General features: G+C 25.9%; 4 protein-coding genes across 12 annotated transcripts; 1 reads left to right on the plus strand and 3 right to left on the minus strand.

The window, feature by feature from the left end:
- The first annotated feature begins 113 nt into the window (after positions 1 to 113).
- Positions 114 to 2,248, plus strand: LOC130671564 (dihydropteridine reductase). Its single transcript, XM_057475565.1, has 3 exons — positions 114 to 415; positions 508 to 1,031; positions 2,016 to 2,248. Exons 1-3 carry the CDS (start codon positions 323 to 325, stop codon positions 2,113 to 2,115), a joined length of 717 nt encoding a protein of 238 aa, XP_057331548.1. The 5' UTR covers positions 114 to 322; the 3' UTR covers positions 2,116 to 2,248.
- An 843-nt stretch (positions 2,249 to 3,091) lies between these two features.
- Positions 3,092 to 12,843, minus strand: LOC130671628 (putative lysozyme-like protein). Of its 7 annotated transcripts, none has more exons than XR_008990584.1 (5): positions 12,516 to 12,843; positions 10,023 to 12,209; positions 9,698 to 9,913; positions 9,521 to 9,621; positions 5,288 to 5,692 (listed from the first exon to the last, which is right to left on the minus strand). XR_008990584.1 is itself a non-coding variant. In XM_057475767.1 (3 exons), exons 1-2 carry the CDS (start codon positions 12,640 to 12,642, stop codon positions 11,923 to 11,925), a joined length of 414 nt encoding a protein of 137 aa, XP_057331750.1. In that variant the 5' UTR covers positions 12,643 to 12,826; the 3' UTR covers positions 3,092 to 3,149; positions 11,917 to 11,922. The 7 variants fall into 7 exon arrangements, 2 of the variants coding, with proteins under 2 accessions (XP_057331750.1, XP_057331674.1); XR_008990578.1 differs by having other exon boundaries at positions 5,307 to 5,692; positions 11,917 to 12,209; positions 12,516 to 12,822; XR_008990595.1 differs by lacking the exon at positions 12,516 to 12,843 and adding an exon at positions 12,331 to 12,445 and having other exon boundaries at positions 5,286 to 5,692; positions 9,698 to 12,209.
- A 3,808-nt stretch (positions 12,844 to 16,651) lies between these two features.
- LOC130672299 (loricrin-like) lies at positions 16,652 to 18,805 on the minus strand. 3 transcript variants are annotated; one of them, XM_057476797.1, is made up of 3 exons: positions 18,662 to 18,805; positions 17,445 to 17,593; positions 16,652 to 17,373 (listed from the first exon to the last, which is right to left on the minus strand). In XM_057476797.1, the coding sequence occupies exons 2-3, from the start codon at positions 17,566 to 17,568 to the stop codon at positions 16,976 to 16,978; spliced, it is 522 nt and encodes a 173-aa protein (XP_057332780.1). In that variant the 5' UTR covers positions 17,569 to 17,593; positions 18,662 to 18,805; the 3' UTR covers positions 16,652 to 16,975. The 3 variants fall into 3 exon arrangements, with proteins under 3 accessions (XP_057332780.1, XP_057332796.1, XP_057332786.1); XM_057476813.1 differs by lacking the exon at positions 18,662 to 18,805 and adding an exon at positions 17,876 to 17,895; XM_057476803.1 differs by lacking the exon at positions 18,662 to 18,805 and adding an exon at positions 17,664 to 17,809.
- Positions 18,806 to 19,626: 821 nt separating this feature from the next.
- Positions 19,627 to 21,952, minus strand: LOC130672315 (uncharacterized). The gene is made up of 3 exons (XM_057476828.1): positions 21,793 to 21,952; positions 21,401 to 21,557; positions 19,627 to 19,843 (listed from the first exon to the last, which is right to left on the minus strand). Exons 1-3 carry the CDS (start codon positions 21,844 to 21,846, stop codon positions 19,809 to 19,811), a joined length of 246 nt encoding a protein of 81 aa, XP_057332811.1. The 5' UTR covers positions 21,847 to 21,952; the 3' UTR covers positions 19,627 to 19,808.
- Positions 21,953 to 26,168: the final 4,216 nt, after the last annotated feature.

Here is a 26,168-nt window from a genome sequence, read left to right on the forward strand (position 1 = left end):
TAAACCCGAATTCTAATTACATCATTAATTAATTACTAAAAAGATAACAACTAAAAATTACCACGCACTGTTTTAATTTTACCATTTCTATATCAGCTGACAGTTCCAATATGGCGGCGAAAATCAATATGGCGTAAAATAAAATTTAAATACACGATAGACACAAGACAATAATAATAAAAATTATCAACAAGTGAAAGGAGAGTAAAAAAACTTGTTCTTGAACACAAATTACACAATCCCACTTTTTATCTCAGAATAGTCCAGTAAACTCAGCAGTTTTCAGTCTACAATCTCCAATTATATAAAAATATATTAAAAAATGTCTTCAAATGTACTTGGACGTGTATTTATTTACGGAGGTAAAGGAGCACTTGGATCAGTATGCGTTAATAAATTTAAATCAAATAATTGGGTAATTAATTAATTAATAATTTAACAATAATTTTTAAATTTAATTTAATTATTAAAATAAATATGTCCATAATTAAAATAATTTTTTAACAGTGGGTCGGAAATATTGACATGAAAGAAAATGAATCAGCAGACGCAAACATTGTAGTGAATGGTAGCAGCAGCTGGCAGGAGCAAGAGACAAATATTCTTAAGCAGGTCAAAGAAATTCTTCAGGACGATAAATTAGACGGAATAATTTGCGTGGCTGGTGGATGGGCTGGTGGCAATGCGGCTCACAAGGATTTTATTTCAAATACTGAGCTGATGTGGCGGCAAAGTGTATGGAGTTCAACGATAGCTGCTAGTATTGCTGCTCATCATTTGAAAGAAGGAGGATTTTTATCACTGACTGGTGCTAAAGCTGCACTTGATGCCACACCTGGTATGATTGGCTACGGAATGGCCAAAGCTGCTGTTCATCAGCTCACTAAATCACTGGCTGCTGATGGTTCTGGATTGCCAAGTAGTGCTACGGTTGTCTCAATACTGCCCGTTACTTTGGACACTCCGATGAATCGCAAGTGGATGCCTAAAGCTGACACCAGTACCTGGACTCCGTTGGAATTTATTTCTGAGTCAGTATTTTAGTTAAGGGTATCAGCTTTTTTATTTACAGGGTGGCCACGAACCAAAAAAAACCGGGAATTATCAGAGAATTGAATGCAACCGGGAAATATCATGGAAATGCCAGGGAATTGCAAAAAGTATCCGGGAATTGAATTGTAACAGTTCAAAATTAAAAAAATTTTAAATTATACACTAGTTATAAAAATTAAGGGATATTAAAAAAATTTCAAATTTTAAAGTGATTTTCAACAGATTGTAACTCGAAGGAAAATGGTCATACGACAAAAACAAAAATGCAAATTGTAGCTTCAAGTGTCTAGTTTTCTGATCTAGTCTTTATATTTTTTTATTATGTGCGGTTCCAGAGTAATCCTAAGAAAACTATCGAAAAAGAAATTTACCAAATTTTTGCTCGTCTTAAAAACGGTCTTCGAGGTTCAATAAATTTTTTTCGATAATTATAATTGATTTTTGATTGCTCCGGAACCGTGCATAATAAAAAAAAATAAAGACCCAGATCAGAAAACTAGACACTTGAAGCGACAGTTTGACTTTTTGTTTTTATTGTACGATCATTTTCCTTCGAGTTACAAACTGTTGAAAATTACTAAAAAATTTGAAATTTTTTTAATATTCTTCAATTTTTGTAACCAGTGTATTTTGAATTTATTTAAATCATAAAATTTCTTATTAAATATTTTAACTTATACATTTTGAACATCGAATAATCAAAAGTAGGCAATATTCATTTATTTTATTGCCCTTTTTTTTCTGGTTTCTCGCATGATTTAATTTTCAAATTTAATTATTAATAATGAACATATAATAAAAACTTTGAATATCTAAATGATACGAATGAAATTTCTAAATCAGGGAAAAATGTGAAAAACTTTACTGGAAAACCAGGAAATATCAGGGAATTTTTCAATCATTTCTTTGTGGCCACCCTGATTTAATTTTATTTGAAATTCAAATAATTTTTATTTTTTTAGACTTTTCTGGCAATGGAGTAACAAAAAAAATCTTCCAAAAACTGGCAGTCTGGTGCAATTAATTACCACTGACAATAAAACTCAAGTCATTGAGGAATAATTTTATCCTTACCATGATTCTGATACTTTTGTTTTTTTATTTTAAAGGTACGTACATTCCTTGGCAAAATAAATAAATATATATCTGCTGTTATAAATATATATAAAAAATAAAATAATGACAATAATTATTTATCAAATTATTAAAATTTTTTTAAATTCGTATCCTCATTTCCCACTAGACGTTCATGGTAATAATTTAAAAAAATGAATACTAAATAATGAAATTTAATTTTAAAACTGAATATTTATCAAAAAATCATAATCATAATTATAAAAAAAATATTAAATTTAATTACAAAGTTTAGATTAAAATTAATTTTTTTTATCAAAATTCTGTTATCGGCTCACCAGTTTCTTGATTGCATTTAAAATTTAAACATTTGGTGACACATGTAACTGAAAATAATAATTAAACCTTTTGATAATTATAATTACACATACGACAATGATAATAAATAATAAAATAAATATTAAAATTAAAATTTACCTCGGCCACGTGCTTCGTTTGCTTATTTGTCCTCAAACTGGATGACAGGTTCATCAAAAGTTTGAAGCAAAAGACCATTATTAAGGCCATTGCAGCAGTAATTAGAAGAGGAATCATCGCGTAGTACAAATTATCAAACATCTCCATTTTTTAATTATTTTTATATATTAATTTATAACTTATTATTTGGATTGGCAGAACACTGCAGTATATTTTAAATATGTATATAAATCTGTAGTCTTGTTTAGGTCTGAAGACTAAACGAAAATAAAATGGCTCCTTGTTACTTGATATTTAATATTCAATATTTGCTAATTACTATAGCAATTAAGGGAATATAGATATTTTAAATCGAAATCCGGTTTCCGGTTTTAAATTTTCAGGTATAAAAGTTTAAGGTATTTTTAATTTTCTAAGGTCTAATTTACAATAAATGAATAAGTTATATATACTTATATTTATATTTATATTTACATTTATATATATACTTGGTATATTTATTCAACATATATTTGATCTCATGCATCTTCTATGGTAATAAATACCTGAAAATGAAAGAAGAATTTATTAACTAATTTAAATTAAATTAAAATTATCTTTTTCGGGTAAAGAATATAATGTTTAAATATATCTGACTCATATATATGTTCATATAAGAGGATTTGTCCATTAAAACGGTTCATGTGCGATGGTTTTTTTTTTTCTTCCCTAATAAAGAGAATGTTGTTTTAGTAAAAGGAAAACATTACTAACAAGTTTGAATTCTTAATTTAAATTTAAAGTACGCGCGATTTTGTTTAAAATATTTTTAGTTTGAAACACAAGTGAATTTAATAACTTTTTTTTAAACTTTATAATACTCAGCCGCTATTAATAATATCAAAGTGCTGTTTAAAATAAATTTGTGGAAAATTTAATGGTTTTCAAAAGTGTCGGAATTAACTTTACTGTAACTCGAGTTGTCTCACTTGTGTTCGTTAGGAAGGTCAATTTTTATATGAAATTTACCTTTTTTCGTTTGCAGAGCGTAAACTAGTAAAAGTACAATAAAAATGTTCAAGAAAATTTTGTAGGAAATTGAATTCTCTTGACAAAAAGTCCTATGAGTCAAAATGCTAAAGTCGATAGTTTACAAGTTACAGATATTTTAGTAATTTTGCAAATAAAAATTTAATAACTTTTCTTTTAATGAAGACATTTCATTTTTGAAATTTTTAGAATGTCTGTAACTCGTAAACTATCGACTTTAGCGTTTTGACTCATAGGACTTTTTTTCACGAGAATTCAATTTCCTACAAAATTCTCCTGAACATTTTTATTGTATTTTTACTAGTTTATGCTCTGCAAGCGAAAAAAGGTAAATTTCATATAAAAATTGACTTTCTCAACGAACAAAAGTGAGACAACTCGAGTTACAGTAAAGTTACTTCCGGCACTTTTAAAAACCATTAAATTTCCTACAAATTTCTTTCAAACAGCACTTTGATATTATTAACAGCGGCTGAGTATTATAAAGTTTAAAAAAAAGTTATTTGATTCACTTGTATTTCAAACTAAAAATATTTTAAACAAAATCGCGCGTACTTTAAATTTAAATTAAGAATTCAAACTTGTTAGTAATGTTTTTCTTTAAGTAAAACAATAGTATGTACTTATAATACATGAATATTTTCTCATAATCTTTCATATATCTCTATATGGTTCAAAATTGTCTAAATTAATAATAATAATAATAATAATAAAACAGCATTAATTAGTAATATATAAATTAAGTACGTTACCTCCGGTTTATTTGCTGATTTAATAATTTTATTTAAAAAACCGTCTCCATGAGGGGAAATAATTTTGTCACGAACATAATACCAAAAAAAAATTAATAAACCCAAATAAGCGGCAAAGAAAATTGCCAAAACAACTGCCAGTTCAATGCTCAGTACTGGAAGCATTTTACTTATTTATTAATTTATTAATTCACTCATATATTGATTTAATTATGTATATATTCTATTATCTTAGAGCTGAAATTCGTGGCTGAACTCTTCGAGTTAAAAAAATAAATTAATAAATTCTAAACAAGTCGATGTTAATATTTGGCTTGTTATGAATGTATATTCAAATTATTGTTACTGAATATTGATAAGAAATTTTAATCAACCTCATGCGATAATAATGAAAGCCGTAATTAGTAAAATTAATGATAATTTAAAAATTATCTTTGATCGTAAAAAGGAATACTAAAAATTTACAGTCAAACTATTGGATTTGTGATAAAATTTATAGATATCTTTTTTGTAGAAAATTTAATATCCTACAAAATTGTACTCATATATTTTTATCATATCTTTGATGGTTTAGACAGAATTTCGATTTAAATTCAAATGCAAAAAAATGTTGCGAAATTTTGAAAAATATATATTTTATAAATAAATGACTCTAGTGTCTAAACTATCGAATTTATGGATATATTTTTTGTAGGAAATTAAATTTTCTACAAAATTGTATTGAATGATTTTTATCGTATCTCTTACAGTTTAGTGACAATTTAAATTTTAAAAAATAAAACGACCAGAAAAATATAAAAATTATTTTGAAATAAAACTAAAATAAAATTTATGATAAATAAATATGTGATTTAATAATAAATAATAAGAATATAATCTTAAAAATAAATGTATTACAACATTTATTATTTTTATTACAAAATGATTATGTAAACATTAAAATATATAATAATTATATTTTATAAACAATAAATTTGTTATTTAAAAAAAATATTTATAAAATTGAAATTTGTACACTATTATAAAATAACATTATTATTATATTAACACAATTATTCATTATCATAATTATTATTTCTGCTGGACTAGATTATTATTATTATTATTATTTTCATAAATTATTTAATCACACCCTCCAGCGTCACATCCTCCAGCATCACATCCACCAAAATCTGCAGTCAAGTCACATCCTCCTGCATAATAATGTCCCGGATCAAAGTAATGATCATTATTTTGGGCAATTATGTGACTTATTTGAAAATTTAAATTTGCTGTATTAAAATCATCGTATTCGTCTATTGTGATGCCTAAAAATTTATTAAAATTAATATTTTAATTACTTGAAAAATAATTTATATGATAATTATTATGGTTTGAAGTTTAAATTATAATAACCCGTGTAAAAAAAATTTTCGTTCATAATGAATTTAGATCTGAATTTCATGTCGAAACTCAGAGCGAGACACAAATATAACTTTCATCATGAATTTACTCCAACTTTTCGTCTAGTAAATCAGTACCAATTATAAAATTAATTTATTATGTCTTTGAATTGGACTTGTGATGACTTCGATAGAAACTTGACTGATTTTTTACTGAATTAAACCTTTTGTCAAATTTATCAATTCAGAAATTACCAATAAACTTCTTCTATCAAATACTTGATTTACGTAAATCAGTTTTGGTTGTAAAATTAATTTAGTGAATGAACTACTGATCACTTGGATTGAAATTTTATTGAGTCATAATTTTGAAGTGATTAAAGTTCTTGATAAAAATTCATGATGAAAAAGTCATATTTATTTATTTATTTTATTTATTTACGCCATTCGGCAATTATACATTATAGAAACAATAAGTATACAAAAAATGATAAACTAAAATAAAATTCCAAATTAAAAAACAGATAAGATCACATGGATGATAAAACAGTTCATCGAGGAAAATATAAAATAAAATAAACAGCAAAAAATAACCAATAATAATAAATAAATATCACTTATATATATATATATATATATATATATATATATATATATATATATATATATATATATATATATATATATATGTATAATTTCCAACCGCTTTGCGACCAATGAAATGACCGTTATTTTGATTACAATACTAAATTTCTAGCTGCACTTTTAAATTTGTTAGCTGAAACATCGAAAATATCGATCTCAGGTGCAATTTCATTGACTAACTTCGATATCCTATACAGCGGAGCTCGCGTGGAGTAACGCGTTTTAACTTTCGGGACCACAAGTACTCTTGATGTTCTCACTTTAATGTTAGGCACCACGAACTTGAACTGACTATTTGTGTCACGATCTGAGTTTCGAGATGAAATTTATATCTAAATTCATTATGAACAATAATTTTTTACACGGGAATGCTCGTATTTTATCATGCATGCATGATGAAATATGACCATTGATACATCATAATATTTAGTATTATGATAAAGCATCATTACATATGATAATGCATGATCATGATCATGTATAACATCATGTATATAATTACTTTTGTATTATTCTGCATGATGTAATCATGATCATGTAAAATAAAATAATTATTCATCATTGCACATGATCATGATCATGTATACCATCATGCATATGATCATTTTTATAATATTATGCATGGTGTGATACATCATCGTATAAATGATGACGATCATGTATATCACGGTCATGTATGATGATTCATCATTATACATGATAATACATGATTAGAGTCATGTGTTATCATGTATATGATCAGTTTTGTATTATTATGCATGATGAGATACATGATCATATAATATAATGTATTGTATAATTTATTATCATGCATGATATCGTGTATCATCATGAAGAATATATGATAATACATTATTATGAATATCATCATGCGTGATGTAATGTATGATCATATATTACTTATATATGATCATATGTGATCCTGCATGATAAAATATAAATTTATATCTAATATTTTAATAATTAATAATAATAATAATTTTTAAAAAATCTTTTTGATTTTCTTCAAGTTTGAGAAAAAAAATTACGTAAATATAAAACGTAATTTGTTAACAAATGGTAATACCGAAAGTATTAAAAATTCAAAAATTTTAATATATTTTTAAAAACCAAAAACAATTTGTGATAATAAAAAATATATTTGACATGCATTTAATAAATTTATTTCTTATACCTAAGGATTTTATTGGTTTATTTTAATTAAAAATTTTTTTTACTAATGATTATGATTTTCAGTATACCCTGATTAAAACAAACGATTCGAAATGATTTGCAGTGTTAAATGCCCATAAAAAGGGAGATTCAAAAGTATTCAAATATTAAAAAGTATTTAAAATTTTTTTTTATAATCGATTTCATTCTTTTTATCGTCAATATTCCCATGATAAAACTATATATAATAGTAATGATAATAGTAATATTAAAAATGATTACCTGTATCTGTTTTACTATAATCATAATTTTTATTGTTTTTTTTTTTATTCTTAATATCTTTCGGTAAAAGTTTATTTTCACAGTATTGAGCGCAGTATAATACTATGGTTATTGTTAAAACAATAATAATCAGAACTCCAAATAAAATGAGCAGTAATTGGAAATAATTCATTATTCTATATCAAATAATAAATAAAATTGAAATTTTTATTGGCAGTGTTTGGGTACTTTGAAATATTTCTACTACGATGTGCCATTTTTATATTGATCTGTTTATTCAAAATATTCGTACCTACCAACCTTACAGACTACAAAAATTTTCATAGTCAAAAGAGCAGTTTTGACATTTAATTGACACCGGTAGTTTTTTTGAAAATAAACTGACTTGAGCAATAACGTGATTCAACATAGACGTCATTTTGATAAAATTGAGTTTAAAAATTTAAAACTATTTTTAATAAAATTTAACTCGAAATTAGGGCACAAATTGATTCCCAGTGTTTTTATTAATCATGTTCAACAAAAAAAATATAATAGTTTGAGGATCTAAAATAAACAGATCCATAAAAAATCAACTAAAATTTTGTATTACGAAATATAAAATAGCGAATCTAATTATCAAAAATGTTTCATAAGACTTGACTCGGTTTTGCAAAATTACTAATCGTACTTGTCTATTAAATCCAATTAATCTCAAGTAACTTGACACTGTACTGCTAAAATAATTACAGCAGAAATATTGTAGCGTAAAAAGTTAATTACAAAAAAATTAAAGACTTGTAATAAGAAAAGTTTATTTATTATTTGTTGCAATAACGTAGCAAATTACTTGAATTTTAATTCTAGTTAATGACTGGCCCTCTGCAATCTAGTATTTAAACTCCTGTTACTTAACTCGATTTTACAAAAATTTTTATCCCAGATAATTTATTTGTGTCAATAATTTTTTTTATTTTTTGATTTATAAAATTTTTTTTAACGCCAGATTACTCACAAAATTTTTTGAATTACTTACTGCCACCAGTTACCGATGAATCTTTACGTAATGGATGTCTTTGACGTCTTTCTTTATATTTATTTAACATTTTATATAAATTCATATATAATAAATATATTTATAATAATTATATTAATTAATTAATTATTAATAATTAATATAAAATTATTATTTTTATTCATTTTTATAACTTGGAGACTGATTTTTAGCGAAATTTTAAATTGAAATTTAAAAAAGTTTATCTACTATTTGTTGCAATAACGTAGCAAATTACTTGAATTTTAATTCTAGTTAATTACTGGCCCTCTGCAATCTTGTATTTAAACTCAAGTTACTTAACTCGATTTTACAAAAATTTTTATCTCAGATAATTTATTTCTGACAATTTTTTAAAATCTGTGATTTTAAAAAAATTCTTTTGAAAGCCAAGCTACTCGAAAATAATTTCTGAGTTACTATGGAACCGTTTGGTACAAAAATATTAAAAATCAAATTTCAGTCGATTGACACGTTATCGCTTATCTACGCCCGTACATATTAATTTTTGAATTAAAGAATAGATTAAATACAAAAAATTTTCCTTTTATTGTCATTTTTTTTAACAAATATCACTAGCATAAAAAAATATATAATCAAAATTTATATAATACATAAATTATAATTGACAAAAAAAGTACTTGAGGTATTCATTATTGGCATATATATTTATCAAAATGCAGTAATTAATTTTTCTATAGACGATTTTTTCAGTGGATAACTGCAATGACTGGAGAAGCAGCTAAAAAAAATGCGAAATAAAAAATTTGAAAATAAAAATCATTACATATAATTAAGTTATAAATAATAATAATAACCTGCTTGCATATTAGTGAGATCAGTAAAATTCGATCTACTCCATCCTTGATCAGTACAACAATTTATATAAATAATATATCCCATTACTGATATATAACATATCGCGACTGTAGTTAGCAGAACTATATAAATCGTTGAGATGTCCGTCATTTTTTAGTTACAGTTTAATAATTATTTATTATTTTAAATTTATCGGCGCTTTGAGATTTAAATTTCTATAATTTTATTTTTTTTTTCATTAGTATTATTATTACATTACTTATAAAAATAATTATTATATTTGTATATATATATATATTAGTATATACATATATGTTAGTTTACATTTTTCTGATGATATTTACACGTGAACTACTTGTTTTGCAATCTGCTAAATTTTTACGGAGTCTAGAGCATTATAGTAGACATATATATATTGTATATATAATAGGACCCATAGACAAAATATACCTTCATATATATAATACCACAGATACATATACACACACATATATTTATATATAAAGGTATATTTTGTCAATGGGTCCTATTATAAACATATGTATATATATATTGGACTGTTTCAAATAAAGGGACTGAATTTTTTTTTTTTTTTTTAAGAACATTAAAAAATCGAGTATCTTAAAACATAGCGACAGTTAAAATTTGAGCTCTTAATATTGATAAGAGGGGTCTGAACTTTTTTCTCTATCACACTCAAGTCGACGAACGATACTATCCTTGTTGCACTTGCACAGTAAACGAAAACTGTTCACATTTTTTTTTTAAACAGATGAATATTTTTTAAAAATGAAAACCTAGATTGCTAGATTATAAAATAATGCATCAAGTCTCGTTTTAATTTTGCGTTTAGAGGATTTTTTTAAGAGAAAAATTTGGACAGAAATTACTATAGACCCTCTTAAGAGGTGGCTGTTTATAATTTTCTATTTTTTATTCAGTAAGATGAGAAAAATTTCATAATTTTCGAACAAATAAAGATACTGAAAAATTATATCGAAAGATTTTGTGCAAATTTACTGGTCTACAAAAAAGGTCTATGATTTTGGTATAAATTGGACCATTCAAAAAATATCCAAGGTCAAAGTTTGATACAATTCAAGGAGCTTGTTTTTGCACGTTCTGAATTTTATAACATGTCAGCCAATGAGAATTCAGAAATATTCAATACGTGTTTTAGTAGAAAATTGAATGCTCTACAAAGGTGTGATTTTAAATTTTTGAAAATGTAACCATTGCTAAGATATTTGCTCCCAAAAATCAGACTGAAAATTTGAATATTTCTCAATCCTGAAGATGATGTTATTTTTTTATCACTTTAAAATTCACATTATCATTCTTCGAAGCTCACGTTGTTAAAAACATAGTAAAAAATAATTTTTACAAACTCAAAAAGACTAACCATTTTATTTTTCATTTAAATTTTAATTGGAAATTAAAAATAAAAATAATTACAATTAAATGTTATTTTATAAAAACAAATAAAAATATTTAATCGATAATTTTTACAATTTTTTATCTCAAAAAATAAAATTAAAATTTCAAATTCACTAAATTATCTTGTCTCTTTCGTTAAATTTATTAAAAAATCAATAACTCATTTGCTATAACAAATAAAATTTTAGCTTTCGATTTTCTGGACTTTATGTAATTTTGTGCCATTCAAAATTAAATTTCATAGCTGTCCCATTTTACTCTGTATCTAATATCCCTTAAAAACGGATACTAATAACAATAAACAATTCATCAAAATAAAACATTATTTTATCATATTAATTTTAAGGCCTCTTATTTTACTGCAAACGTCTTGACTTTGACTCTAGATCCTCTAGATCTTGGAGATGAGAATGAACATAAATTATGCACTTGAAAATCGGATCGTTTTTTGTGGAACAAAAATAAAAAAATTTATATAATTTGAATTCTGACTGCTTAAGGTGACATAAGGGATAGTTGAAGGTGACCTTTAATTTTTGGCTGACATACTAGCACCTATGCAAAATATTTCAAAAATCAAGATCCAGTAGATTGTTTACTTTTCATTTCATTTTTTTACTTTCATTCCGCGAAAAACGTTCCGATTTTCAGGTACATGATAAATTTTACAAAAGTTTAATTATTAATAGACAAAATAATTTTTTTACAAATTCCATTGTATCCTTGGCTTTAAATATATATATATATATACATATATATATTAGGTACTCATATTACTTACATATATTTAATCACAACTACCTCCGCCACCACCACCTCCAGAATCACCACCTCCAGAATCACCACCTCCAGTATCACCACCTCCAGAATCGCAACCTCCAGTATTTCCACTACTGCAATGTCCATTATCTACATTACTAGTATCGCAATGACTAATACCATGATGCGATGACGACGTATGATGATATCCTGATACTGAATCATTATAATTATCACTTATATACGCAGTAGAATTATGATCATCATATATATTTGTTGTACCAAAACCATATACGTGATCATCATTTGAGAAAGCTTAAAAAAAAATTTAATTAGTTAATAAAACATGATACTGAAGTTAGCAGACGTCTAATAATTTTTTGATTTTTTTTTAGAAGATAAAACATTAAAAAAAAATTATTTTTAAAAATTGCACCTGTAGTTTTTTAAATTTTCTACATGTGCATATTTTTATATTATTTTTTTTGCAATTGATTTATTGAAAAACAAAAATTCAAAAATTTTAAAATGTCTGCTAACTTCAGGATTATTAATAAAACTCATACTTATGCATAAATTAAAAATAATAAATATATATGTATATATGTTTATATACATTACCTGTTTGATTGTTTATATGATTTGATCTATTATCTCCACAATTTTGAAAAATTAGTCTTAGAATAAAAATAACAATTGTTATAAATATCAGTGAAAATATAAAAATAAATATATAAATATATTCCATTATTATTTTACAATAAAATAATAAATCTGTAATGATATAATTTTTGTTGAGTATATTTTTTATTTTTAAATACTTGATCGGTAATGTTGTTATTGGTTACATATTTATATCATTTCATACACATATATATATATATGTACACATAAACCTACATACATGTATATATATATACCCGAATAGCCGGCGGGTTATTTTTTCGTAGTGTGTTTGTATTTATGTATTTATTGTGGTCCAGTAAGAGAATAGACCTCGGAAATTGCTCCCACTACCGAACATTTGTGAACTGCGCATGCGTACAGAAAAGTAGGAGAACATTTAACACATAAAACATCCAGAGTGGGAGTAAAAACCGACGACACCCGAAGTGCAATCTCTTGTTGGGATGACAATATGTACTGAATTTTTTGGACTTTTGAAAATTTTGAAAACGTTCTGATAAATTCTAAAATATTTGAAATTTGAATATCACTTGAAATTAATTTTTATTGTTATAGAATATTTTGTGATCGGATTTTTCCGATCATTTTCATGTAATTTAAGACTTTTGTCTAGGTATATATTAGGCTGTATCAAAAAAACCGACTATTTTTTTTTTCTTCATTATATCGAAAATATTGTTGGAAATGACGAAAAAAAAATACTGTGAAAGTTTGAGCTGTTAATATTAATATTAACAGCTGCCGCGTTGCACTTTTCTATTTTCCATAAGAATAACATAGGAAAATTTTTTTTTACGACTTCTGATTTTTATAAGTAGCTAACGATGCGTCATAGGAATAATTGGCAGGCATAATTTTGTAGGTAATTGAATGCTCTACAAAAAAAGTTTCTTATCATTTTTTGATAAATCTATTTGTTCAAAAGTTATTTGAGGTTGAAGTCGGATTCATATTAAATTTTGAGATCTTTTTACTTTTCCGGCGAAACTATCAGACCTATCACAAAATATCATTGGATCTTTTTTGTAGACAATTTTATTCCCTACAAGTTATTTCCTATAAAGTTTTTTTGAATTCCCCATTGTTTTCTAGTTATTTTTATTTTAATGTGAAGCTTATAGAAAAATAGTCTTCTGATCGATTTGAAGAGCTTGATATATAAATATATCAAAATTCTTTATGTTGAATACTAGTTGGGTAGAAATAAATGTATATTAATTCATTACATTGATAGAATTATAAATAATGAAGGCCATTTTCTTTTATTTTACAAAATTTTATTTTATAAAAAAATGTCAAAATGAATTTTAAAAAAAATTTTCTTATTCATATATATAGAGACTACAATATTTCTTTAATGTCATACATATTAGTCTTTGTTATTTTGGTTACCTTGGAATTAATTCATTCTGCCCAAAAAATTAGTTCATATGATGGAAGAAAAAAAGTCCCGCCAAAATTTGAACCTAATCCAATAAGTATAATCTGTCCCTCAAATTTACTATATTAATTTTTTCGGAATGTATATGAAAATTTAAACGTAAAATGCATTGGATTTTTAAAAAATTTTTTCGTTAGTTAAAATTAATTAAAAAAAATATACTGCTACGTAAAATTAATGTTCATATTTTCTATTAAACGTATAAAAAAAAAGTTTGGGTATTTCGTGGTTTAATTTTCTATAAAATCATCATTTTTACGATTTTATTCGGCGACAAACTACGAAATACTTGAGCATTTTTTGAATTTTTTTACATGTAAATTTTCAATCGTTTTGGGAAACGAGTTGACGTTAACGGACTAGACTCAAACTTGCCAAGAATTTTTTTTTTCCATAATACGAAATTTTTTTTTGAAAGAATAAATTATATTCCATTACATATAATAAAAAAAAAAATTTCTTTAATATTTTGAAACATCCCATGACTTTAAAATCAGCGCCATTTCTTGGATAGTTTTGAAAAAATTTATTAAAGTTTTTTAAAATAAAAAAAAATTTATCTTCAAGTTACCCCTAGGTGACATTAAATTAATAAAAATTTATACGATAATTAAAATATAAATTTTTTTCTTAACACTGGATTTGAATAAATATAAATGTATGAAGTAGATGACAAAACGCAGATAATATTTTTACGTAAAATTTATATTTATGATAAATTTATGTAACCTCTTCTACAGGACATATTTGTTTGACTTTGACGGAAAAAATTATCCAATTGATGATAATTTTATGAGGAAGCTTAAAAAAAATATCAATTATTTTTGTATTGTCTATAATATATATCTATATATTTTACCTGTTTTACTGATAATTGTTTCAATTGTTTGTTTCGGTGCTATTATCTGTTGTATTGTTCTTTTTACAGCATCTCATACAGCTTCTTATTACAATAATTAATACGAAAACTGCTAACACCGAAATAATGAGAATTGATAAAAAAACGATATCCATTTTAAATTGAAATTTTAATTGATAACGTTATTTAAAGATGTAATGCGGAAATTATGTGCGTTCGCTATTTTGTTTTGCTAATACTGGATCGGTATAGTTGTTTTTTTATGGGGTGCGCATGGGTGACAAAAAATTGCTCATGTTAAACATTGATTTTATAAAGAATTATATAAATTATTTATAATTTTTGAATTATTAATTTCTTTTTTTTTTAATTCAACTTCGAGTTGTTATTTAACATTCAAAATTTTGTTTAAAACATTACATTTAGATTATAATCTATAGGGTGGTGCGTTTCCGGTGAAAGTACGGCTCGGGCAGCCAATTTCAGCCTTGTCTGAAATCGTCTTGTTTCATCCCTTGTCACACAGTACTATTATTATGCGATTAAACGATTTTTACTCTGAAAAAGTATCAAAATTAACTACACGGAAAAAAAGTAAGCAAAAATTACCACGTGGAAAGTAACGCTAAGCCACTAATGGAATCCAATAGCTTTTATTTTTGTCAAAAGTAATTTTTTTCCGAGTAAAAATATGCATTAAGAGAGAGAAATAGGTGATTTTTAAATGAACTGTTTTCATAGATAAAGACCCAAATCATTAAATAAAATATTTCATTCGATACGTAAAGTTATTATTTATTGAATGAAATGCTTCTCGTTTGGAAATTTCAGTTTATATCTGAGAACGGCTCATTTTAAATTTCCATTTGCTAATTTAAGTGCAACAAGGACCATTTCGTTTGTTCACATGTGTGTGAAAAAGAGAATAGATGACATATCCTCTTAAATAGGCTGTTGGTTCGGCACCCACACGCAAAGGATCTCTGATCCTAAGGGTTATAACATCCGCCAATATTGAGCTTGCTCAATGTTTCGCTTTATAATATTATGGTAGAAAAGAAAGGATTTCGCAGCGCGAGTATGCCCAAAAAGGTGAGGAATCGGCTTCCGGTCGGCGGAGGTGGACTTAGGTCCCGTTACATTAATTAATTAATTGTCCCTATTTTCTACCTAGCGAAACCCACTACCATTAGTTAGCACGTATTTCCTATACCCCCACTGTCGATTTTGGGAAGACTTTTTCACCGGGACTACTATATATAAAAATTACAATCTGTTTAGTAATTTCTGTGTTATGCAGCAACTAAAAATTACTAAACGGCTTGTAATTTTTCCAAAGCAGATCGATAAAATTCAAAAGTTGGTAGGGATAGAGTAAGAATATGCATACAAGTTCAGAGACTCTCGTTCCAATAAGGAGACATCGGACCGATAGATTAAGGGGGGGGATTCGCGCGCGGGAGATCAGGGTTCGAATCTCGCTTAAACCAAGTGATTTATTTAAAAATATAAATTGACACTAACACTAATACAGATGGCATTAAATAGTTATAATAATCAATATAGTACAGTACATAATTAAAGTTGAAAAACTGATAAAAATATAGTTTTATTTATTTACATATAGAATATTGTAAAATTTACTAAATATATATAGACAAGTTTATTCGTGCAATTTATATTTATTTCCATATTCAAGTAATAAAAATTACCAAGCCTAAATAAAAATTAAATTATCAAAACAGTAAAAATTACACAATTTCAATAGCGTTTTAAAATTACAATATGAATTGAGTAATTTCAACTCATATTTTTAAGTAAAAATTGCTGTATATTTTTCTCCGAGTATTAATAACAATAAATAATTTATCAAAATAATATATTATTTTATTATATTAATTTTTAAGGCCTTTTATGTTACCGCAGGTATGTTGACTTTTACTCTAGATCCTCTAGATGATGGAGATTAGAGTGAACAAAAATTTTACATAAGTTTAATTATTAATATACAAAATAATTTTTTTACATATTCCGTTATATCTTTGGATTTAAATACATATATGTATGTTAGGTACTCATATTACTTATATATATTTAATCATAACTACCTCCGTCATCACCACCTCCAGAATCGCAACCTCCAGTGTCACCATCGCCATAGTCACAGCCTCCGGAATCACCAGCTCCAGAATCACAGCATCCAGTATCGCCATCTCCAGAATTATCACAGCATCCAGTATCACCATCTCTAGAATTATCACAACATCCAGTATCACCACCTCCAGAATCGCAAACTTTAGTATCTCCATTACTGCAATGTCCATTTTCTACATTACTAGTATCGAAATGAAAAATATTGGGATCCAATGACGACATATTAAGATAATCTGGTCCTAGATCATTATAATGATCACTTATATACGCAGTAGAATTATGATTATCATATAAATGTGTTGTACGATAACGATACCCGTAATTATTATTTGAGAAAGCTTAAAAAAAAAATTGTATTATTTAATACTATTTATACTTTTGTATAAATTAAAAATAATATATATATTACCTTTTCGATTGGGTATATAATTAGATTCATTATTTCCACAATCTTTAAAAAACTGTTTTATAATAAAAATAACAATTGAAATAATCAGTGAAATTATAATGACATACATAAAAGTCGTATCCATTATTATTTAACAATAGAATAATTATCTGCAATGATATAATTTTTATTGAGTATATTTTTAATTACATATGCAGATAATTTTTGCGTAAAAATTACCCATAGTTTGATACTGTAATGACATCTAGCCAGTAACTAAATTTTTACTATGTTGTTAGTAGAAATTGCACTTAATTTATATGCTATGGAGTAGTATATTTTACAATTTGCATGGGAAAAATTTAGATATTTACTACATGACCTCACAGTATCAAATTTTTTGGGTAATTTTTACTAAAAATTTTTCTGCGTCTATTTTATTTTTAAAATACTTGATCGGTAATGTTGTTATTTGTTATATAATAGTTATATATATGTTGAACTTGTTTATCTTGAATACTAGTTGTGTGGGAATAAATTTATGTGAATTATTACATTATTATAATTACAAATAATTAAGGCCATTTTTAAAAATTTTTAAACATTTTATTTTATAGGAAAAATATTAAAATGAATTTTTAATAAAAGAATAAATAAAAAAAAAATAATTTATCATATCATATAAGATCAACATTTGCCTATTCAAGAATAATCGAATTAATTAATTTTCTTTAAATTTGATATCTATAAAAAAATTTTTTTTTCGAAAAGTTTTAAAAAGACAAATTTCTTTTATTAATTAATAATAAATGTAAAATACTTTTAAAGTAATTATCAAAAAAATTATAATTTCTTTTTTTTTTTATTTCCATTATGCGTTTATTTAAAATGCATTTAAAATTTCAAAATTATTTAAGGTTATATTTAATAAAATAATTTAAAAAAAAAAATATTAAACACTCAAATTTATACATGACTCAGAAGTTAGCAGACAGTTAACAATTTTCGGATTTTTTTTCCAACAAATTAAAAAAAAAACGGACTAAAAATATGCGCATGTAGAAAAGAGAAAAAACTACTGATGCAATTTTTCAAATATTCTTTTTTTTATAACTTATCGTTTTTAAAAAAATTCAAAAATTATTAGACGTCAGCTGACTTCAGTACCATAATTTATTTTTATTATTTAAATCAGAGTTTGTCTATATTTAAGCATTTTTTAAAACAATCATACTTACTGCATTAAATATTATGTCTCCAATAATAATTAATAATGCACTTGATTTAGCCAGTCAATAAAACGCATCGTTAATATTCACCAATAACATTAACGTGACTGATTGTTTCGCTACTGGTCACGGGTTCTTTTCGGTGTACCAATAGACGACCAGTATAATTAATATAATAATAAAATTTTCTTCATATTGTTAATGTTTCCTTGAATTTTATGTAATTCTAGATTCATATATAAAAAAAAAATTATTGAAAAGTAATTTTATACATTTTCTATAAGCTTAAGATCATTGAGTGATTTCTTAGCAAAACCATCAAGATCCTGATGGAAATTTTTCGGACTTTTCTCTGAATAACTCTAAAAAAGTTTTTAGAACTTTAGAACTAAACTGAGGGAGTATTCAGAAACACACTCTGGAAGAGAAATATTCAACTCCTGCGTTCAGAAATATCCTCTGGTCGAACCAGAGGTGCGATTTAACATTACAAAGGTACTAATCACACCTGGATAGGTAATTTTTCATCTCCAGAGTGTATTTCTGAACACGCCCTGAGTTTTTCAGAGAAAATTCAAAAAAATTTCCACCTGGGGAGACATGAAAAAATCATGGATCCGGAACTATTGCTACAGTTTGAATTCTTTTTTTCATAGTTCCTATATATTCAAATGACGAATATCCAATTGATGATAATTTTAAGGAAGGTTAAAAAAAAACATAAATTATTTTTGTACTGTCTGTAATATACATCTACATATTTTACTTGTTTAACCGGTAATTGTTTCAATTATTTGTATCGGTACTATTAGCCGTTGTATTGTTCTTTGAAATACTTTAAAAAAAAAAAAAAAAAAAAAAATTATCTTTAAACAAGTAAATTATTTAAATTAACTGTAATATAAAATAATTAATCATAATTAATTAAATTAATTATTTATAGGTTTAAAATAAATATTAGTAAATAAAAAGAATTGTATTTATATACATTTACCACGTAATATATTTTTTAATGAATCTTTACATATTTAATTATATTATCATCGTATCAATAATGACAATGTCATTAAATTTAACAATAATTATAAATAATTATCATATTTTTATCGTAAATGAAAATTTGACTATGGATGTGGCATTTTTAATTTTTATACATTTACTTCATCATCTTTTCCAGTTCTCTCATTTCAGCTGAAAAAATTAATACATATTTAGATATTTATATATATCTTATCAACAATTTATTATTAAAATTAAAAATATTCATAAGGTTTCAGACCCTATAGTCGATAAATTATTATATAAAATATATTAATATAATTATCATCTAACAAAATATTCAGTGAGATCTCAAGCAATTTTTAAATCAAAATTTCTTATCAGTGACTTAATTTTTGAAAGAAAATAGATATGATATATTTTTGTAAATAAGTTGAAGCTACTTTACGTGCGTATTTTCAACTATTGACTCTCATGATGACAAGTGACTCGTTTATGAAAATATTTTAATAATAAAATGTCTACTACTTTCAGAATCAAAATGGACCTAAACAAGCAATAACTTGACAATCCAAAAAAAGAAAAAAAACTATTTTTGATATTTTTGTAACAATGGATTCCGTAGTAACTAAAAAATTTTTGTCGAGTAGTTTGATGGTAAGAAAATTTTTTAAAATTATAAGATAAAAAAATTTTTGTAAAATCGAGTTAAGGAACTTGAGTTTAAATATTAGATTGCAAAGGGTCAGTAATTAATTAGAATAAAAATTCAAGTAATTTGCTACGTTATTGCAAAAAATAATAAATAAACTTTTTCAAATTTCAATTTAAAATTTCGCTAAAAATCAGTCTCCAAATTATAAAAATAAATAAAAATAATAATTTTATATTAATTATTGATAGCTAATTAATTGATACAATTATTATAAATATATTTATTGTATATGAATATATATAAAATGTTAAATAAATATAAAGAAAGACGTCAAAGACATCCATTACGTAAAGATTCATCGGTAACTGGTGGCAGTAAGTAATTCAAAAAATTTTGTGAGTAATCCGGCGTTAAAAAAAAAGTTTTGTAAATCATGAAATAAAAAAAATTATTGACACAAATAAATTATCTGGGATAAAAATTTTTGTAAAATCGAGTTAAGTAACAGGAGTTTAAATACTAGATTGCAGACGGCCAGTCGTTAACTAGAATTAAAATTCAAGTAATTTGCTACGGTATTGCAACAAATAATAAATAAACTTTTCGAATTACAAGTTTTCAATTTTTTTGTAATTAACTTTTTACGTTACAATATTTCTGCTGTAATTATTTTAGCAGTACAGTGTCAAGTTACTTGAGATTAATTGGATTTAATAGACAAGTACGATTAGTAATTTCGCAAAACCGAGTCGTCTTATGAAACGTTTTTGATAATTAGATTCGCTATTTTGTATTTCGTAATACAAAATTTTAGTTGATTTTTTATGGAACTGCTTATTTTAAATCCTCAAACTAATATTTTTTTTGTAGAACATGATTAATAAAAGCACATGGAAGTAATTTGTGCTCCAATAATTTCCAGATAAGTTTTATAAAAAATAGCTTTAAATTTTTTAACCTAATTTTCTAAAAATGACGTCTATGTCAGTTGTCACGTTATTGTTATTTACGTCCATTTAATTAGAACATTACTGACTTATTTATAAAATACTAGGTCTGTTACTAAAAAAAAAAAAAATAAAAAATATAATAACCTTCAGCAAGACGTTTCTTTTCTTCAGCCAATTGCTTGTCTCTAATAGCTTTGCGTTTTACTTCAACTTCCTGGAATGCTGCTTCTTTCTTAGAAAAGCGACTTTGCCAAAATATTCCATAAAATATTCCAGCTGTTAATAATGTCCATCTTGAAAACTATTTATCAATAAATATATTAGTATATCAGTTTATACTTTATTCATATAAATATAAATTATAAAATTAAAAAAAAATTTTAAAGGTTAAAAAATTATGTAATGTCTTGGTAAGTATTATATTGATAATTTTGAAATAATCAAGTGTGAATTAAAAATAATAATAAGTGAGTTTGTGGATAATTATGTAGAGTAATAATTTAAGAAGTAATGATAAGTTTTAATTTATTATTTACCTTGATGAAGGGCGAAACCCGGACGGGTCGTGGAATTAATTCGGCAGCGGACATTTTTTTATTTGATCTTCTATCTCTGGACGATATTGATGTCGGAGATTGGGGATGTAGGGAAAGACAGGGAAAGAAATTGTTTTTTAGTTGTACTTAATTTGTACAGAGAGCGTTGGGTTAAGTCGAGTCTACAAATAAGATACCGACAGATGATTTGGAGTGCATTCCGAAATGCGCTGCGATCATCAGCTCAGCAGATAGTAGACCGTGCAAGTTCGTTCAGTGTTATAGCAGCAAGATTTTTGTGTGAAACACTTGCGTGTTTATTTTTATTTGTTTTTTTTTTCTTATATTTTAAATATTTCTATCATATTCGTATAAATTTTTAATTTTCCTCCCATTTCTAATAATTTATTTTTCGAATATTTTCAAATTTACCGCGCAAGTAATAAGAATAATTAATAAATTATTGATGAAAATAAAAACTCGAGTATATTTTTCAGTCTGATTAATATAATTATTGACACAAATTAATTTTAATAAAATTATTAAATTTCAATTTTGAAATTTCGCGCCAAGTTGGCGCTGCTGCGCGTCACTGTATTTAACGTTCAAATTTTTACTGAAGTGGGGGCGGTCGATGAATCGCAAAGTCGATTGCTTTGTATCAACTGGCGGTTCGATAGCGGCAGTCAGTATCATCGACAATGGCAGTAGTAGTCCAGATCCTTTACGTTTAAATTGAAACACAGTATTTATAGTTAATTCGCGGAATTATCCATAAAATTTGTTGCTCATAGTTATTGTTTAATTAAATAGTGGTGTTTGTAAAATTTAAATCGTGCAAAGTGTCTGTGGTGTCGTTAAATGTTGAGTGTTCAGTGCTAGTGTAAAGTGTTGCGAATTGCTGATGCTGATAACCTCCAAGTTCCTGAGCAAAATCATCTGGCATCGTCTGGTGGGAAATAGCAGTTAAGTGACGTTTTTTTAGCTGCAATGCACTTGGAGAAATTTAAATTAAATCTCCAAGTGTACTAGGACACCCTTCTGCACATTATTTCCCCACTAAGGTTTGTTCAAACACTTGCGTGCTTTTTTTTTTTTCATTTTAAATATTTTTCTATCATATTCTGCCGCCCTTTCATTTCAACTTACGATTTTTAATTTTTCTCTAATTTCTTATAATTTATTTTCAAATATATGCTACAGCTGCTCGCAGCGCATTTAGAAATGCACCCTCAATGTCATAGAAAAAAAATATTTTCAAAATAATATTTTGTATGAATATAAAATTTTAAAAATTCATGAAAAATTACACAGAAAAAAGAGTAGTGCAGAAAAAAATGGTGAAAAATTAAAAAGTGCAAGCCTCAATCGCTAATTTTATTTTTAATAATTATTTATTTTTTTTTTATTATTATTTCAGAATATTAATTGATTTTTTTTTAACATGAATTTTAGGTTTAATATTTTTTTTTAAATATCCCGCTTTTTTGTCTTAGAGGTCGCTCTTTTTTTTCAATTCTATTGCCACGCTAGTGCTGCAGCCCGTTGTTGATGGAGAGAAAAAAAAATAACAACAGTAAAAATAAAATGGCAGCTAATTTTTTTGTAAATAATCAGTTCTACGTTTTTAATTGTTTACAATTAAACAAAAAGGATTCAGAAAGCGATTTTCGAGCGGGTTATTGTGATAAAAAATACAAAGATAATAAAAAAAAAATTAAGTCGGTTCGTCGTATTTTTTTTAAGTTACAAAGTTTTTACGAGTCCGAACATGATAATTGACGCACTAGAGGCTTCGGACTAAATCAATTTTTTAAAAGTAATCTCATTATGAATCAACTAAACATTATATTGAAAAATATTCCTTTATAAATATCTTTTAAAATGGCATTCAATTTAAACAACTTTCGCGATTAAGGTGAGCAATTACAGTTTTTAGTGCAAAAACAGAGCCCTCATATAAAAAACTTCAAGTATTATCGTTTGTAGGGTAATAATTAAAACTATTTCTTGTTATGAAGTAATTACAATTATAGACACAGCCTGGAGCAATTCTTAATCATGATAATTACTATAACAATGTCAAGTAAGAGTTGCTGCAGAATTCTTTACGATATCGGGTTTATTTTTTCTATCCTAACCCGAAGTTTAAATTCAGTACCTACAGCAAAGTAGTCCTCATTAAAATTAAAAGCGCTACAAATTGTTAACTTTATCGGTTGATAAAATTAAATCGAACATTAAGTGAGCAGCTCTAAATTTACTATACTAATGACGAATACATGGGCTAGAAAGTAAAGAACTAAGGGCAGTTTTTTGCATTAGGTACCTCAAGTAATTCTTTAGCAAGTTTGACCTAATGAGTTTTACACAACTATTGCAACAGATTTGCTTAGAATATCTTGCATTAGACTTGTCTAAGAACGATCATGTAGACATGCCTAAGACTTAAGATTCAGATTTACATTAATCTTTCTTAAGAATGCTTCGATGGTTGATTTTTATGGAGATGCGAAATTTTGAATCAACTTTAATCTTTCAAGTAAAAGCTATATGAATTTATTAAATCGGCCAATTTGTTCAATAGAGATCCAATAATTTTTTTGTCCCATTCTTATTTTTTGTATTTAATTTTACCAATCAAAATGGCTATACTCAGTTCAGAATGCTTTCAATCATATCTCAAACATTAATGAGCTAATTACGCTTCATATTTTCGTTATAAAAATAGGTGAAGTATTTCACAATAGCTTTCTGTAAGAGGATTTCGAAAATAATCTTGATTATGACGAAATTACGAAACTTAAGTTCACTTAACTTCAAGTATTGATTGAATTTTTATTTAACCAATCATGAGTCGTTAATTAAAGTATTTGCTTCAATTATTGGGTTTTTAAGTCAGCCCATTTTGCCACGTTATATTCTATTCAGTCTCGAAAAATTACTGATTTGATACATATTATTTTAAAAAACGGGTTCTATGTATTTATTTTTTTCTATTAATTATTACAATTGTTGGCTAATATATTGGGTCTAAATAATTATCAGAATTCACGTTTTTGATTGTCACAAGACTCAAAAATGTATATTATATTTGCAGTATTTGTAAAACTGATTAATGATCATGTAGACTTGATTAAGACTTAAGGGCCAGTTTTTCAAACCGGGTTTAGTCTTATTCGGATTCAAATTAATATCGCTAGTACATATACACAGTAACACATATAGACATATCAGCAATAATAATTTAAACCCGGATTAAAAATAAACCCAGTTAGAAAAGCTGGCTTTTAGTTACGACGGAGTCGAAATTTAAATCGTAGATTGAACGTACAAGACGTTGAAAACGTAAATTCAACCTTTGAAGACGCAAATAATCGTAAAACGTAGTTTAGACATATTTGACGTACGTAAACGTAAACAAGTACGTACGAAAACGTAAACAAGACTTGCGTACCCTAACGGACCCAAATTACGGTAAATTACGGTAATCCACCGTAAAATGCCGATTTACCGTTATTTACGGTGGTTTTACCGCAATTTACGGTGGATTTACCGTAAATTACGGTAATTCGGTAATCCACCCGAATTTTTTACGGTAGATTTATCGTATTCGACGGTAAATTTACGGTATACCCGCCGTAATTTACAGTAATCCACCGTAAAGTACCGATTTACCGTAATTTACGGTAAATCTACTCGAATTTTACGGTATTCTACGGTAGATTTACGGTAAAATTACCATAAATTTACGGTAAATCAAGTCTGCTAGGGTAATCGTAAATTGTAGATACAATCTTTCAAGACTGGCAATAAAACAATTAAACTATATCAGAAACATTTTTTTTCTACAAGCTTCTAGGTAGTCTGTAAGACCCAAAAAAGCTCGAGAAACTGGGCATCAGTAGAGTTATCTCCTGTAAGGCCCAAAATATTTTTCTACAGCTGCTAAGAATTTTTATTTCTTGTCTTCTAGCTGCTAGACATGTCTTTTGACAATGAAATGTTTCCGACATAGTTTAATTGTTTTATTGCAAGTTTTGAAAGGTTGTATCTACGATTTACGATTACGCAAGTCTTATTTACGTTCCCGGGAAAAAATGATTTTGCCTAATCATATATGATTATATATGTTCATATATATAATCATATATGATTATGTATAATCATATATGAAGTTATATATAATCATGCATGATTATATATGGGGTCATATATAATTATATATAATTATATATGACCCCAAACATAATTAGATCTGATCATACCTGGCTGTTATAAGCCCATATATAAGTCTATATATAATCAGATCTGATTATATATAAGTCTATATATAATTAGATCTGATCAGATCTGATTATATATAAGTCTATGTA

The sequence above is a fragment of the Microplitis mediator genome, chromosome 1 (assembly GCF_029852145.1).
Source record: "Microplitis mediator isolate UGA2020A chromosome 1, iyMicMedi2.1, whole genome shotgun sequence".
In the NCBI taxonomy this organism is placed as follows: domain Eukaryota; kingdom Metazoa; phylum Arthropoda; class Insecta; order Hymenoptera; family Braconidae; genus Microplitis; species Microplitis mediator.